General features: G+C 47.2%; 1 protein-coding gene across 1 annotated transcript; it reads right to left on the bottom strand.

The window, feature by feature from the left end:
* Nucleotides 1-3,282: 3,282 nt before the first annotated feature.
* On the bottom strand, nt 3,283-17,366 carry LOC120678168 (type II inositol polyphosphate 5-phosphatase 14-like). Its single transcript, XM_039959321.1, has 2 exons — nt 17,220-17,366; nt 3,283-3,600 (listed from the first exon to the last, which is right to left on the bottom strand). Exons 1-2 carry the CDS (start codon nt 17,364-17,366, stop codon nt 3,283-3,285), a joined length of 465 nt encoding a protein of 154 aa, XP_039815255.1.
* Between the last annotated feature and the right edge of the window lie 408 nt (nt 17,367-17,774).

Here is a 17,774-nt window from a genome sequence, read left to right on the forward strand (position 1 = left end):
CCGCGCTCGCTCTCGCTCGCGCACGCGCGACACGCCGGCCCCACGACGAGACCGCGCACTACCGTCGGCACCATGCCGTGCTGCCCACCTTCGCGTCCCCACCTCGCCCACGCCGCTGCAGCGTCCTCGCCGGCTTTGCCGCCTCGACGCTCGCGCCTTGAGCACTGCCACTGTTCGCGTTGACGACGAGCTGCCGCAGCACACGCCGTCGCCCGTCCCTGCGCGACGCCGCCGCTGCTCTCCTCGCCTATAAAAGGAGCGAGGCCGTGACGAGCCCCATCATCAGCCCAAGCACACCGAGCCACTTCGCTCCGCTAGTTGAACCACTCCTCACGAGCCCAGCTCACTCACGAGACGAAGCTCCAACAGTTGACCCTCTTCCTCGAGCTGTTCCGCGCCAAGGTGAGATGGCAGGCAGCTTCCCGACCATTAACTCCGCAATATTAATAAAGGCCCAAAACAACCACCAGGTCGTGAGCACTTAATCCAAATCATTCTATTTTCGGAATTAAACACCAACCAATACTGTAGACTCAATATCTCCTTCATATCAACTCCTTTTCACGTAACTCTTTTTCCTAAACTCTCCTCAAATCATATACTATATATTCCTCCTATTTTCATCTCCATTTGAGCTTATTTTATAGCTTGCTTCCTAAACTCTCCTCAAATCATATACTATCCAGAGTTGAGACTAGGATATGAAGGGTTTTGGCTGAGGCTAGGGCAGCTGGGTATGCTGGAGCCGGCGCTACCGTGGTGGTAGACTGGTAGGTGAGTGCTACCGTGGTGGTACGCTTGAGTTGACATGTTGAGAGATGGTTGCTGCCCTGGTGAACCATAAGGACCGAGTTGTTTTGACATCTCACCTAGCTTACTTTAGTACGACCACAGGTTCCAGTATGGGCCGGACTTAGCCTAATCCCACTGGTTAGCCTGACGGTCGCAGGGATGGTTTATGGGTATAGACCATTGGGGTCAGGGCCCGAGGGTTTGTGCGGCCGGGCTGGGGCGTGACCACGGCTGGGTGTCGTCTATGTCGGTTGTCCGTTCGGGCAGTCGAGCAAGTGGGTATAGTGTACGACCTCTGCAGAGTGTATAATCCATTCGAATGGTCCGTGTCCATGGTATGGACAGGCTACGGTGTGGTCCTGACAACTAGTGAGCTACCTACTGTGGGTTGTGTCGGGAAGAGTTGCATACCATGAGTTGCATTGCTAATACATTGTGCTTAATGTGTATCATGCATGTCATTCCCCTCCCGTAGGGCGAGGTGGAGCTTGCTGAGTATTTTGTACTCACCCCTTTTGATTTTCTCCAGAGGATCCTGACTTTGTGCCGGAAGACCGCAAGTAGATCGTGTCCGCACCCAAGCTTTTCGAGTGGAGCTGTGATGGATGAAGAGCTAGTCCTGCATGTCGTTATGCTAGTTGTTATCCTATGGTTGTTCTGTGTAGTTTTGTGTTGTCACTTTACTCCTCATGTACGTGTTAAATAAAGCTCTGTATGACTCTAGACTCCACTTGATGTAACATGTATTGTGCCGGAGACTTAATTCGGTAAATAATACATGGTTTAGCCTTGATCTTCGGGTCGGGGAGCTTCAGCGGAGTTCGGCCGCCCCTAGCTTAGGCCCCGCACGCCTTTCCTCCCTGCGGTTCAAGGCGTCATCCCCATGGGCGAGGAGGCCGCCGACCACGGTGGTGCCCAGAAGCAGCGGCGGTGGGGGGCCCGATCTGGCGGCGCCACCTCCCGCCACGGGCGCGAGCACCTCCACCGACGGCGTGAGCTGGTTGGAGGCGTGGGCGGCGGAGGCACTGGCGGTGTGGGTGCGAAGGCGCTACAGGCGGTGGCGGCGTGGGGGGCAGAGAGGCCGTGAGGGATGGAGGGGAGGGGAGTTAGGGTTTTCATGGGCTTTCATGGGCCAGGCTCTGATTTGGGCTTGGCCATTTTTCATTTAGTTTTTCTCCATTTCCTCTTATTTTTTGCTATTTTTTCCCAAACAGGTATAGTATTCCTTCGAAAATATTTTGTGACCAACAAACAAAGGCACAATATTCTTTCCATCTAATTCTTAACAAAAAAAACATATTCACAACTTATTAATGTGAGCATATTTTATGTCCAGCAAATAGAGAAATAATTAAAAATTGATTTCTTCACTTTCTTTATTCACTTTCTGCCTTTCCAGTTGCAATATGAGTAAAATGCACTGTGGGTCCTTAAACTAGTTGAGCCGTTCTGTTCAGGTCCATGAACTTTGAAAATGCATTTTTAGGTCCAGGATCTATTTAAGTGAGAGACTTGAGGTCCAAAACACCTCTAACCGCCTCTGACTGTCTACGTGGACGGCCAACTCGGATCCAACGTGGACTCGGATCTAACAAATTTGCAATTCCACCCTCCCGAACCGACCCACTCTCTCCCTCTCCCCGACCTGAACAGAACAGCGCAACTAGTTTAAGGACCCACAGTGCATTTTACTCTTGCAATATTTTTGCACCAGTCTACTTCGCGCGGCATGGCGCGCAATTGACCTAGTAGATACAAAGGTCCGGAGTCATCCCTTAAAGTGAGAACCTAAGCTTGAGATTTGAGAAACAACAAATAAACATTAGAGTAACTAAAATTAAATTCTTGGCTAATGAACTATAATGTAAGACATGATGCAACAAAAAGGAGTTGAAAGTAGATGGTGACTCCATTCTTAAACATGCAAAATACACTCCACCCAGCTACAACGAAGAAACTATGTTCCTCTAAATATAGAAGCTAAATCTACCTTGTGATACGCTTGATAAATAATTACAATAGATTCAATAGCCATCGGACGTGGCACAAGTTGTGAAAGGAAAATGTGAGTCACCATGATCGGCCTTGTTTGGTTCCCTACCGCGGTCTGTGCCACGTGGGGCTGAGCCGAAGCTTAGGCGGAGAAAATTAACACCACACTTAGGCTCTCCGCACTCATCACTCTCTAAATTCACTCTCTAAAAGGAATATTCCTACCTGGTCATCAAGATTCTCCTCTCTATATTCAGTTTCTCCGCGTTCATTCACTCTCTATATCACTCTCTATACCAACTACCAGACCGTGGGGCCCACGTGTCGTAATTTTTTTTCCTTTTTTTACCCCCCGCCCTCCCTCCCCGCTCTCTCTCCCCCGCAGCCCCTCTCTCTCTCCCCCTCCTCTCTCCCTCCGCCACCGCGCCCCTCCTCCCCCGGCCACCACCGTGAGCCTCGTGCGAGCCACGCCGCCCCCTGCTCCGAGCTCCGCCGCCCCTACTCCGAGGCCCGGCGGCGCCGACGGACCGGAGCTCGCACGTCGCGGGGCGGCGACATCCCACACGGCGCGGCGGGGCGGGGCGGCCTCCGCCGGCGGCCATGGTCGCTGCCGCAGGGCGCGTGGTCGCTGCAGCAGGCGAGCGCGCGGAGCGCCGCGCGGGCCTGCGACTCCCTGGGCGGGCGCGGGCGCAGCTCGAGCGGGGGCGGGCGGTCGGCGCGCACCGCGGCGCGCGCGGGCGGGCGGTGCGCGCGGGAGGCCGGGGCGGTGGCGAACTCCGGGAGGGAGCTCGCGTGGTGCGGCCCCGGGGGCGGGGGCTAGACGGCGGCGGCGGAGCGGGAGGGCGCGGCGGGGTAGGCGGGGAGGGAGTAGCTGGGGTGGAGGAGATGCGGCGGCTGCGGCTGCGTGTGGTGCGACGACGGCGGCACGCGGCGGTGCGGGGAATCGGAGAATGAACCGGAGGCCGAGGCGGGGGCGGGGGCGGGGGCGGGGGTGGAGGCGGGAGGGAGAGAGGTGGATCTGTGGGGCGTGGGGGTAGCAGCGGGGCGGGGCGAGGTGGAGGGGATGGGGGCGGGGGCAGCGGAAGGGGAGGAGATGGAGGCGGAGAGGCAGCGGCGGGGGATGGGGAAGCGAAGGGGTTGGTGGCGCCGCCGGGATCCGCCATTGGGGAGAACGGAGGGAGAGGGACAAGGAGAAGGGCCGCAGCACCAGCAAAGCAAGGCCGTGTGCGTGCGGGTAGCAGCGGAGGAGACGCAGGCGGAGGAGACGTAGGTGGAGGAGACGCAGGCGGAGGAGACGCAGGCCGTGTGCCACCCCAACCCACCCCCTCCTCTCCCCCTCCCTCCCCTGCTCGCTGCGCCGGCGAGCGCGCGAGGCCGCGCGGGCCAGCGGCGGCGGCGGCGGGGGAGCAGCGGAGGCGGAGGCCTCCTCGAGTTCCGCCGGGTTCCATGGCGGGCGGGGCGGCCTCGGCCGGCGGCCATGGCGAGGCGGGGCGAGGCGGTCGTGCCCGGGCTCCTCTCCAGCAGGCGGCGCGGAGGTGCTCCAGCTCGGCGTGGCCCCTGCTCCGAGCTCCGCCTCGCCGCCCCGGCGCGCGCGAGTGGGCGGGGGGGGGGGGAGCTCTGTCGCGGCGGGCGGGCTTGGCGGCGGTTGGGAACGACTGCGGGAAGGACTAGGGGGCCCGCGCGCGTCAGTTTACCGCGTCGTCCGTACAACGCTGGTTGTGCCGCGCGGAAGCTCACTCTGGACGGTGCAGTATGACATAGAGAGACCCGTTGCAGCCTTTTTTGCGCCAAAAAGGGTCTGTAAAGAGCGTAGCGAGTGGTTTAGCGCGCCCACTGCGGGTAGCCTTATGGTGAACTTTTAGCAGCTCTGCATCTTGCAGCGAGCCGCGCCGCAAGTTAGGCTTGGCAAAGCAAGGTGGGGAACCAAACACCCCTACATTTTGCAATAGAGAACGCCCAAAGCAAGCGAGGTAAGATACAAAATCAGTTTGATATCTGATTTATCTTTACGCATATACGACGCACCGCTCTACAGTGCGTCAAACTAAATAAAGCATGAGTCACTGCCAAATCACCTTTATAAAAAAACACCTTACGCGTATACGACAAATCGTTTTACAAAACATCTAATTGCTAAATCATTTTTACATATAACGGCACTGAATTAAAATATGCCAAATAACATAAACTAGAAAACGTCGCGGCGTTGCCGCGGGTGGCTGGTAGATGTACCTATGGTATTTGATGGGATAGTGTTGACGCTCCTTAGCGCCCCCGATTTATATACCGCAAGCGCACGGTTTCGTGTAGCTTTTCCCTTAGAGTATTCCCCCAAGGTTTATCAATCCACGGAACCAAAGAGACAAGAAATAATCTACTAGCATAGAGATTCCTTTGTGTGAGATGGTGAAAACGAATCTAATCTACTAAAAACACGACAAACACCGAATGTAGCAAGAGAAAGTTAGAGATAACCAATCTAGATCACCTAGATCATGCATATGTTGTAGTTCCAGCTAGATAAAGTGAAGTAAGATAGATGTGAATTTCAATGAAAAACATCTTTAAACTCAAAATCTCCAATCCGATCCCTCGATACCCCACCTACTAAGTGGCAACGGCCTGTCACGACGCCACCCCTTTCAACAAGATACCCTGAAGCAAGTCGAACCCCCTTTGGTAGTTCCGCCATGAACCTCTAGCCACCATGACTACAAGATCATGCTAAGCGATCTATCTCGATAATAGATCTAGGATGAAGCGAACCCAAAGAAAAGAACGAAATCGAAAGAGGAGAACATGGTCGCTAAACATTCGGAATCACAAATAACTTCACCATGAATGATAGTACATCACAAGATCACAACCGGGGCCCTACCTTGATCTTGATGATCCTAGCTCCAGAACTCCGATGTGGTCTTCCTTGCAAGGTTCCCACATCGGCTAGGGCAAACCCTAGACAACTAGCACGACCCTCGGCTCTCCGAGAGGTGTCCCTCTATCTTCTCTGCTCCTTGGCGTCGTCTCCCAAATTGATCTCTCCGTGAACCTTGGGGAGGGGTCTTTAAATAGCCTCAGGGAACACTCGGTCAAAGGGGAGGTCGAACCGACCTAAAAAAGGCCTGGGCCGACCGGCCCAATGAGCCTAGGCCGGCCGGCCTGGCACTTTCCTTCGCCGGCTCGTGCTCAACTTTCTCCCCAAGCCTCCTGGAATCTTCTAGAGTTTATGTCTTTCACGATTGCACCCCTTTAGACATCGTTATCTTCAAGATTTCTTCGAGAAGGATAGAATGGAAAATCCTTCCTTAAATATCTCTTTGCTTTGCTTAGCCCCGAAGTATCTTGATTTTATCTTTTGGGCTTTGTCTTTTGGGCTTCATTGGAGGGTGGATGTGCATGAACGGGCCTCTAATCATCATGGCCTTCGATCCTTTGTTCGGGCTTTGGCCTTCGTCTTTCTTCGTGTCATCCCGTGATCGTGGGCCTCGCCATTTTATGCTCCAAAATTGGTCAAAAACCTGCAAAAATGAAGTACCTCCAAAATATATGTGCAACCGTGAAAACGACCAATAATTCGCCCGAGGATAGGATGGTTAGTGATTTTGATATTAAATTCATGCCATTATCAAAGTTAAACAGGGGATAAAATGGATACTTAAGGAGCGCCAACATTCCCCCCATGCTTAAACCTTGCTCGTCCTCGAGTAAGTCTTTGATAAAAATCAGCGCTGCCTTTCAGTGTCCAATCCCTGCACTTGATCATACACGAGAAAACACAATGCTCCCAAAAAATATTTTGCAGTTAATAGTTCAAGTTGTAACAAGCTTTTTCAATGTGGAAGGTAGATACAAGTTAAATGCTTCCCCACAATTATTAAGCACATGCTCTCAAAATTAAATAAGTCTAAGAATTAAGAAAGTAAGTTCCAAAAGTAATGCTAAACCAAGATCAATAATTCAAACATCATTGCAATTTGCTCATGGAAACTCTCAGCTCATCTTGTCTCTCAATCTTGCTAGAACTCTCTCCTCTCTTTCTCTCATATATAAGTGTGAGGCTTTATCTGGAGCTCTGGAAAGGTTAGTCCTAACAAAAGATAATATAATCAAGATATTATCAAAACAAGAAATACTTCTTATGGATTTACCGAGACTCGTCAAAAAGACCATTGGAAAATAATTTCTTTGTGGAGAGGGAGAGAATGGAACACACACTTTGGATGGTGGACATGTGCAAATGGCAACAGTTGATCCCAAGGCACAACTGAAGTCCTTGTTATCGGATTGCACATGGTCGGAATAATTGAGTATAGAATAATCTTCAAAGTATCTAGAGTTTAATGAAGCTAAAGGAACCGAGGAGCTTTTCATCATTATTTATTTCATTTTTTTCTCTTTTTTTCTTTCTTTCTTTTTGCTCCTCAGAACCGTTGGCAACACAATGCACTTACTCCACCTCCCCCCATGCTTGAACATTTGCTTGTCCTCAAGCAATGAAGTGATGATAACTTGATGGAGTGAGTGCACAAAACCTTTATCAATTCTCTAGACTCAACTTTGGAATTCAAGGGAGCATCTCCTCGTGAAAGATTGAAGCCAACAGAGGAGGAAAAGGGGCAGGCCGGCCGGCCTAGGGGTGTTGAGCCGGCCGGCCTACTGCCTGTAGGCCTCCACTTCTTCGGATTTTTCTTCTGCGAACTCTTTGATGCTTCCCAAACTTATGTTTTACTGAATTTTGCTCTCGATTCCACTGTTTTGCCGTCGAAATAAATATATACTCAATATATAGGTTGTGGTCAAGGAGGTGTTTCACAAAAAAAGATGTTTTTGGTTAAGGATGGATATCCAGCGAGGTTTACGATGTTCTCGGTATAGAAACTCACAATGCATGGATAGAATGGCTAGCAAAAGAGAGGTACGCAAAAATACGGAATGGTCAGCTTCTTAATTTCATACCAAAGAAGATAAATCCTGAATTAATTCACCTAAAAATAATTCTTGCTCTATGGTTTGTTATGATATATCATTTAGGCTTGTAGAAGGGTAGAGTAATTGCAAAAGGTATCATTGACAAGGTTAGCTCAGAATTATATCCAAATTAAATTTTCCTTGACAAGCTTAAGTAAGAGAGCAAGAATAAAAGATATGGGTCTTAATTTATCATGACCTCCACAATTGAATTAGCCGGCATTTAATTAATTTTCAGATCATGTTAGAGAGAGCATTAGTTTAATCATGCATAAACCAAACACAAGAAAGTAGACAAAGCGGCAATGATCATCATATTTTAACATGGCACAAACTTTCTATCGTCATTACTAACCATAACATTAAAGCGTGGGTGATGCATTTATTTATCATGGTGATGAAAACAAAAGAAAGCAAATTGCACACATGCTGAAATAAATAAAACAGAAAATTGCTACGCACACACAAGCCTGCACACATGCTGAAAATAAATGAAAAGAAAAAGAAAAATCCAAACCACACGTGCGAGCATTTTATTCATGGTCATGCGTCGATCAATCTCCTTGATTGGCTCTTGCGTTGTATCCTTGATCATAATACTGCTGAAATGCTCCTCCATTAAATTGTTCCGGTGGCGCCAGGCCTAGAAGTCCCATTTGATATGTGATTCCCACAGTTCCATCTTCTAGTTGGGTTGTATGCCTCCGGATGGCATCTATATCTTCTATGTTTCTTCTCGCATAAGCACCCATAATTCTCATTCCTTGTTCTGGTTGAGGGAGGTCAAAATATTGTGCTCCAAATGACGGGTCAGGCATCTCTCCTTGATATGACGAGGGTGGGTAGCCGTAGTTGCTAAATGGTGGGGGTGCCGCCGCAGCGTGCCCCCATGCTTGTTCCTGGCTTCCTTCCCATTGACTCGTCCATCCTTGCGAGTATCCCTGTCCACTTGATGCACCTTAAAATTGATTCCTACAATAAGCAGAACTTGGCGGTAGAAGGTTTACTTCCAAGTCTTCTTGTTGTGCCGATGCCGATGTTCCTTCAATTAACCTTCCTCTTTTTGATTTCTTCACCTTTTTTCTAATATTTTCAACTCGCCAATCAGTCCTCCCTCTTGCAAATAATTTCAGCATTTGATCAAGGAGGGAAATATCCATATCAGAAATAGTGAATCCTTTCTTTTCATCCCCTCCGATATAATAACATTGCCTCAAATGATCAATCCCAATATCTCTTCCCGGGACATAAAATTTTGGATCACTCGTAACCTCGGATTCATGGCTCGGGCTATCATTGTGAGATAACATCCCGAACCAACTTTTTCCGTGCCGGATGATGCTTCACAAAGCCACCTTTCAACCATGATGTTGGTGGGATCAATTACTTGCTTCTTTACCAATGCAGCATACATTCAATTTAATTCTTGGTCGGTGACCTTCGATTCTCTCATTCTCCTGAGAATTCTCTTGCTCAACCAAGAGTGGAATATTTGGAGGGTCACATTGCTTATATTTTTCCTTTGGCGGTTGACATCTTTTGCTATTTTTGTCCAAAATTCATCAATCTCTCCATCTTCAACTTGCACCAATTCATATGCATTATTTTTGAATCCGAGCAAGCTTCCTATTTCTCCATAGGTGATTACTTTCTCTTCATTCTTGAGCCTAAATTTCAGACATGGAACTTCTTCATTATCCACCACTTCCGTTGATTTTTCTAATGTCATGAACATCTCAAGAGCCACTTCTTCTTGCATATCAACCGTGACACCATCGGAAAATAACTTCCAACCGATGTTCTCCAATAGCTCATAGATGTCATGATGAAATCCCAACTTCACCAATGCTTCATCATCAAAATCATAATTTGCTCGTAGTCTTCCCTTCATGAACTTGAGCCTTTCTTCTTCTTCCTTCGACAAGATAATAAACCCATATTCTGAATTCTTGGGCTTGTATGGTGGTGGAGCGGATGACCTTGTCGAATGCCGTGGAGGAGGTGGCATCCCTTCGGTGAATCTCATGGAGGAGCTTCTCGGGTCTCTCATCCCACCAAGGAGCAGCATGTCGCTCCTCGGTGCGGGGTTGTCTTCCTCCATGCTCTGCGGAGACTCGGAGACCAAGTGCCTCCGCGAAGAACTTGCCGATGCGTCGGATGTTGATGAACGCGTCCTTCTCCTCCCGGCTATGAACTTCATGAGGCCACTCATGGTGACTCCTTGCTGCACACACTCAAAAACAAACACACCGGGGGTTTCTTGTCGGTGGAAGAACAATATATCAAAGAGTGGAACAAACTAGGAATTGTGGTGAATTTTCTTAGATTTTTGGAGTAGATTTTGGTGGACGAATTTTTCAGGGCTCAAACTGATGTTTCTGGGCGAAGAACTTGAAGAACATAAGCAAGGAAATGGGTGAGGAGTATACCTGCCAAAGGAGAGCACCAGAGGGCTTAAATAGGGCCCAGGTCGGCCGGCCTAGGGGATTTCTGGCTCCTCTCCACTTCAATTTTCTCTGGTGCCTTCCTGGTGCAATTATTTGCTTCTGTCCAGTACATCTTGCATGCTTTGCACGGTTCGAATCCCGTGAACCACTCCTTCTTTGCCTTTGATGTCCACTTGCAACATTATTTCTCCACTTTGTGTCATTCACCTTATCCCATGATTAATCAATCATCACATGGTGCCATCTTTGCTAAAAATCACATGTCCTTCCCATGCATGGCTGCTCCCTCCTTTGAATTATTTGCATGTGGTGGTAGGTAGAGAGCACAACTCTTTCCCGTGAACTCACTTTGATCAATGGATGTTAATCAAGCACATAAACCCTTTCCAAATCATGCTTAGATGTTTAATTCTCCTCTAACTTCGAAATTTCAGAATTGACTCAAAGCATGCAATGAGTTTAAATGAATAATTAGAGGGGAATTGAAATATCTTTACATTTGTAAGTCAAAAAATATTTCCCGACTACATTAATTTTGGTTGTACCGGAACCGTTCACTTTCATGAATTGATAGTGAACAATCTCGAATTCAACAGTGGGTCTTGGGTTTAGGTTCTAATTTTTGCCAAAATGAGAGAGAGAATTTTGAAAAAGAGAATAATTAAGGTTAGGAAAATTCTAGTCATATGGTAATGAAACTGAAAATTCTCTCTATGTTTGTGCGAACCTACGCATCAAGAATTTAAGTAATATAAACATAGCGCGGCTCTATTCGTGTGTTTTATCTCAGCTTGGTCCGGCCGTCATGGACAGGACGGTCGCCAAAAATAGGTATGGAATTTTGGATGTGGCTTTCTCAAGAAGAGGCAAATAAATCATAGGATGGCTCATGTCATTGGTTTAAAATAAGAAATAACATCGGAATGACTAAGCGAATAAAATCCAAATCGAATTGTTTGACCGAACTACCAATTGTTCAAAAGTATATCATGTTCTTGCGTAGCAAAATTCTCGACTCACTTACCTAAACTTTTTGCGGGTTGTCCTCCCGGCAGCTTATTCTTGAATCGACGAACGGGTTGAACTCCCGGCAGCTTTATTCTTGACTCGACGAACGGGTTGCCTCCCGCAAAGCGCTTCGTTTATAGTCTATAGCTAGACTTTCTTCTTCTTCACTTCGGACCAACGCTCGGTGATGGCGCTGCAGTCTTGGGTACCCACTTCCGCACAATCCTTGGTGCGGGTTTGTCTTCTACATTAGTCTTCTTTTTGGTCTTCACAGGCGGGCTTTTAGCTTTCTTCTTAACAGGTGCAACGATCTTCTTTGTCGCGATGGACACGACGACTTCTATCTCCTTGTTCGCTTCCTTCTTGTTCAGCTCTCCTTCTTTCTTTGGCTTCTCCTCTGTGACACGGCGGTGAGGCGGAACATATTTGACATTGATCATGTTGCATACCTCGAGGCGTGGACGAAACTTGAATTCGCTTGTGGTGCCATTGATGTTGAACTTTATCTCCCCCTTGCCAACGTCGATGTTTGCCCTTACGGTCTTGAGGAAAGGCCTCCCAAGTATGAGAGGTACCTTGCTCCCTTCTCCCATATCGAGAATCACAAAGTCAACGGAGACTAAGTGTTCTCCAATCTTCACGGGCACGTCTTCGGCGATTCCCAAAGGATAGCGAACGGAATTGTCCGCTAACTCTAGGCACATGGCGGTGGGCTCCGGCTCCGGTAAGCGTAGATTCTCGAACACATTCTTTGGCATGACGCTCACACTTGCACTGAGATCACAAAGTGCTCTTTCGAACATAAGAGATCCAATGGAACACGGGATGGTAGGACATCCGGGGTCCCTCTTCTTTTCAGGAGCTTCATTAGCGATTGCCGCGCTACATTCCTCGGTTAGCTTGACAGTGCTTGGCGGTATCTCGCGCTTGTTTCCCATGATGTCTTTGAAGTAGCGAGAATACGTCGGAACTTGTAGAGCGTCCAAGAGCGCATATTGATGCTCAACCTGCGTACCATGTCAACAAATTTGTCGAATTGCTCATCTTCATGTTTACCTTTGCGGTATCGTGGCCTTGGCGGTAGAATCTTGGTGTCTATATCATCTAGCTCAAACTCCGGCTCTTCGGTGACTATCTCTGGCATAGGAGTAGGTGCCTTCTCCTTGATGATGGTCTCCACTTCAACTCTTGGCTTAGGCTTCCTTGCTCCTGCTGCATGTTCGGGTTCTTCGGTCTCCTTTCCCGAGCGAGTTTGAATTGCCTTTGCCGTCTCCGGACTTTGAGGTTGCCCCGGCAATTTTCCTTCGTTGCTAGATAAGCGTCCGGCGAGCTGGGCTACTTGTGTTTCTAGCATCTTCATCATGTTGAGTACTTGAAGGTTAGAGCTCCCGACCTCCGTCACCTTGCCATCAATGTTCTCCAAGATCTTGTCCATAGCCTTGTACTTGGTGACGGTGTCCTTGTTGATCTTGCCTTGCTCCTCCATGAACTCCTTCAATTGTATACGAAGAGGCACCGAGTTTTGAATGGAAGAGCTTGCATTAAATTGGGGTCTACCTTGCCCGTAGCGGAAGTTGGTCGGCGGAATCCATTCTCCCTTCTTCATATAGTCGAGCATCTTGGCTTCCTCCGGACAATTCTTTTGCACATGGCCGTACTCTCCACATTCTTCACATGTAGACCTTGCTTCGGCCGCCTTCAAATTGATAGCTTGGGCTTCTCTCTTTTCCACTTCCATCTTCTCCAACCTTCTCATGAGCGAGTCAATCTTCCCTTCTAGCACTTCTTCACGTTCCACTTGTAATACACTCTTCGCGGCGCCCACGGCTTGGAGTGGTTGTAGGCGCCCCGATGATGCCCATGCGTCATTGTCTGCCACCTTCTTGAATAACTTGAAAACTTGAGTAGGCGTGAGCTCAATGATAGAACCTCCGGCCGATGCGTCAATGATCCCCCTTGATGCAGTAGTGAGGCCTCGATAGAACTTCTGGACCACATCCTCCCTTGAAAACTTGTGATGAGGTACGGCGCGGATGTAGTCGTTGAAGCGCTCATAGGCTTCCGCAATAGTCTCCATCGGGGCTTGCGCGAATGTTGCAATCTTGTTGCGCAGAATCTGGGTCTTGCCCGGCGAGTAGAACTCCGTCATGAATTCTTTTATCAAGGACTCCCAATTTTGCACCGTGTGCGGTGGTAGAGAATGAAACCATTGCAGCGCTCTCCCAAGTAGAGAGAACGGAAAGAGCCTCGCTCTTATTTGATCTTGAGTCATCCATTGCATGTCGAAGGTGCGGCATAGTTGGAGGAACGCTTGAAGATGTAGATTAGCGTCTTCTTTTCCAGTGAAGGGCAAGCTTTGCACCATCCTTATGATTGAAGTCTTGATCTCGAACGGAACTCCGATGTTATCGAGATTTTGGATCGGCAAGTCCCGAACGTCCGGAGTGCATAGCTCTCCGATCGTATGCTCCGGCTCCGGTAGCGCCATCCCTTGGTGAAGTGACGCCTCCTTTGGACTTGTTGGTGGAGTTGCTTGAGGTGAAGACGATGAATCGTCGGCTTCAACTTTTGGATCTACTAGTTCCGGCTTCCTTGATCGTGCTTCTCGTCTCCTTTGCCTGTAAATTTTTTCTGGATCATCCACAAAATTTTCGGATTTGTTGGAGAGGCTCCCGTCCATCTCCTGTTAGGGGTTAGTGAAAAAGAAAAATATATACGAGATCTAAAAGATGAATATACAAGATCTAAAACATAAAAGAAAAATAAAGCAAAATAAAGAAAACTCTAGATTAGATTGATTTTCGTGGAATAGATCCATTTTTTTAGTTAGCTCAGAAAAATAAGAGATCTAAAAAGGTCAAAAAGAAAAATCAAGAAATATTTACGAATGCAAGTAAGATTGGATCTTAAATCGATGGTTCCCCGGCAACGGCGCCAGAAAAGCTTATTGACGCTCCTTAGCGCCCCCGATTTATATACCGCAAGCGCACGGTTTCGTGTAGCTTTTCCCTTAGAGTATTCCCCCAAGGTTTATCAATCCACGGAACCAAAGAGACAAGAAACAATCTACTAGCATAGAAATTCCTTTGTGTGAGATGGTGAAAATGAATCTAATCTACTAAAAACACGACAAACACCGAAGGTAGCAAGAGAAAGTTAGAGATAACCAATCTAGATCACCTAGATCATGCATATGTTGTAGTTCCAGCTAGATAAAGTGAAGTAAGATAGATGTGAATCTCAATGAAAAGCATCTTTAAACTCAAAATCTCCAATCCGATCCCTCGATACCCCACCTACTAAGTGGCAACGGCCTGTCACGACGCCACCCCTTTCAACAAGATACCCTGAAGCAAGTCGAACCCCCTTTGGTAGTTCCGCCATGAACCTCTAGCCACCATGACTACAAGATCATGCTAAGCGATCTATCTCGATAATAGATCTAGGATGAAGCGAACCCAAAGAAAAGAACGAAATCGAAAGAGGAGGACATGGTCGCTAAACATTCGGAATCACAAATAACTTCACCATGAATGATAGTACATCACAAGATCACAACTGGGGCCCTGCCTTGATCTTGATGATCCTAGCTCCAGAACTCCGACGTGGTCTTCCTTGCAAGGTTCCCACGTCGGCTAGGGCAAACCCTAGACAACTAGCACGACCCTCGGCTCTCCGAGAGGTGTCTCTCTATCTTCTCTGCTCCTTGGCGTCGTCTCCCGAATTGATCTCTCCGTGAACCTTGGGGAGGGGTCTTTAAATAGCCTCAGGGAACACTCGGTCAAAGGGGAGGTCGAACCGACCTAAAAAAGGCCTGGGCCGGCCGGCCCAATGAGCCTAGGCTGGCCGGCCTGGCACTTTCCTTCGCCGGCTCGTGCTCAACTTTCTCCCCAAGCCTCCTGGAATCTTCTAGAGTTTATGTCTTTCACGATTGCACCCCTTTAGACGTCGTTATCTTCAAGATTTCTTCGAGGAGAAGGATAGGATGGAAAATCCTTCCTTAAATATCTCTTTGCTTTGCTTAGTCCTGAAGTATCTTGATCTTATCTTGTGGGCTTTGTCTTTTGGGCTTCATTGGAGGGTGGATGTGCATGAACGGGCCTCTAATCATCATGGCCTTCGATCCTTTGTTCAGGCTTTGGCCTTCGTCTTTCTTCGTGTCATCGCGTGATCGTGGGCCTTGCCATTTCATGCTCCAAAATTGGTCAAAAACCTGCAAAAATAAAGTACCTCCAAAATATATGTGCAAACGTGAAAACGACCAATAATTGGCCCGAGGTTAGGATGGTTAGTGATTTTGATATTAAATTCATGCCATTATCAAAGTTAAACAGGGGATAAAATGGATACTTAAGGAGCGCCAACAGATAGAAAAGTTTTTTTGATAGGTTTTATAATGATTGCCACAAAGAGAACATATTTTTGAAAAGTTTAAATTTAAAAGGCACCTGAACTTGTAGAGCACTAACCATAAATTGGATATTGGCAAAAAAAATTTGTTAATTGATTCAAGATATGGATTTGAATTTTCTCAATTAATTTATCTTAGGTCTACACAAAAATGCTTTTAGTACACCAACTGGATTACATGGCAATCCTCGTAGAAGCTATAAAACTAATTATACAGATGGACGGGAAATCGCGAGGCGGATCTATTAAGCACAATTAATCCATCATTAGAGATTGTTTACTGTAGCACAATATTATCTAATTATTGCATAATTAGGTTTATTAAATTCATTGCGTGATTTTTCCCAGAGTTGTGGAATGAGTTTTGTCAGTTATCCACATTTAATATTCCTAATTAATAGTCAAACGTTCGAAGTTATTGTAGTGCAGAAAAATTTTGGGAACTAAACAGGAAATTTTTTGACATAATGCAAGCATCTACTGCCTCTGTTCTGGCCCGTGTATGGATAGATTCGAAGATACGGAATGTCATATTTTACTATATTTTACCTCGAATGCAAATACGGATTTTGAATCTTCTCGAATCATCAAAGATTCTAATTTGCATTCCGATGTCTACTATTTTTTAATTTTTTAAAATTAATTAGCAAGTATCTATTCACTTTACGAAAGCTTTCGAACAAACAGAATCATCAAATAACATATTAGTATGGATCAAATATAGCATATACAAACAAGTAATAATTAAAATATTTTTACAAAAAAATAATCATTAAATGAAGCATACATAATATGGATAAATTAGAAGATACGTATGGAATCGAATTCGGATTTCATATTTTACCATATTTTAACTCAAATAGAATACGAATTTGATTCTTCTCGAATAATCAAAGTTTCCAATTCGCAATCCGATGTTTACTGCAATTTCTAAAAATGTAGATCAAATTATTATGTCAAGGATTGAACTATCTCAATATAGTCCAACAACAAAATGTCTCCTCGCTAGGATTTTCTAGAATACGGATTATGCTTGTTTTCATGAATTTTAGAATGCTTTGATTTGAAATTTAACTTAATGTATCTCCCTTAAAGTTAATTTGCAGCCATAATTAGCAACACAAATTAATTGGTATGATAAGATATTGGTAAAGGGTGTAACAAAAAATTACCAACATTTGTTAATAATAGAAAATATTTATTTTGGTCTTAGCAACACAAGATGAGCACTTAAAGATTTACAAACATGCACAAAGATTTTGCATAAAAAAAATTGCAGTGAACTACCCTTGCAAAGAGTAAGCTATCATAAATTTCATAAAATTTTGGACTACCAGTGCAGAAACAATTTAGACAAGCTTAAACACAAAATAAATACTAACAGGTGCAAACTGACATTTCACAGGCATGAATAAATTTCCCTCTAAAGATGTGCATCTAACTAAACTAACAAAATTAGTTTTGTATTTTTGATAGTTTTCTGTGATTTACTATGGATCTTACAAACTCCAGCCGTTTTAAACCACAAATTAGAACTAAAACTAAACCTAATAGGGGCTGTCCAGCAGGCCCTATGGGGTCAGTGGAAGGGGCAGTCCAGACCAGGCACGCCATGGCCGGAGCCCGGAGGCGCTGTGTGCCGTTCTTGCCGGCGGCGAGGCTGGAAGGTGGCGGGGCAGGGCAGACCCACAGCTTGCGCACCCGGACGGAGCCGGGGCGTTCACCGGCGTGGCGCAGGGCCGCGCGCATGCGGCCCGCAACGAGCAGAGGCGGTATCAGGCGGAGCCGGCATGGCGGTATAGACGTTCCCAGCGGATCGGCGCCGGAATCGGGCGGGGAACGGGTCGGACGGGTTGAGGGGCTCACCACGAGTCCGTTTCGCAGGTTGGGTGGCGAGGAGGAGCGCCGGAGGAGGGCCGCTGACGTTGGGGGCGGAGCTTCGGGATGAACTCCAATGGCGACGGGTGGTGCGGAGGTCGATTCAGCCAAGAAGGAGCTCGTTCGGGGGGTGGGGAAGGTGGAAGAGGGGTTGGGGAAAGTGCTCGCGGGAGGAATCGAGGCGTGGTAGGTTGTGGCCGGCGGATTTGCCCGCGGACCGGAGGCTGTGCTCAGCTCGAGCTGAAGGAGGAAGAAAGGGAGGGGAAAGAGAAGAGAGGG

This window comes from Panicum virgatum, chromosome 6N (genome assembly GCF_016808335.1).
Source record: "Panicum virgatum strain AP13 chromosome 6N, P.virgatum_v5, whole genome shotgun sequence".
NCBI classification, from domain to species: domain Eukaryota; kingdom Viridiplantae; phylum Streptophyta; class Magnoliopsida; order Poales; family Poaceae; genus Panicum; species Panicum virgatum.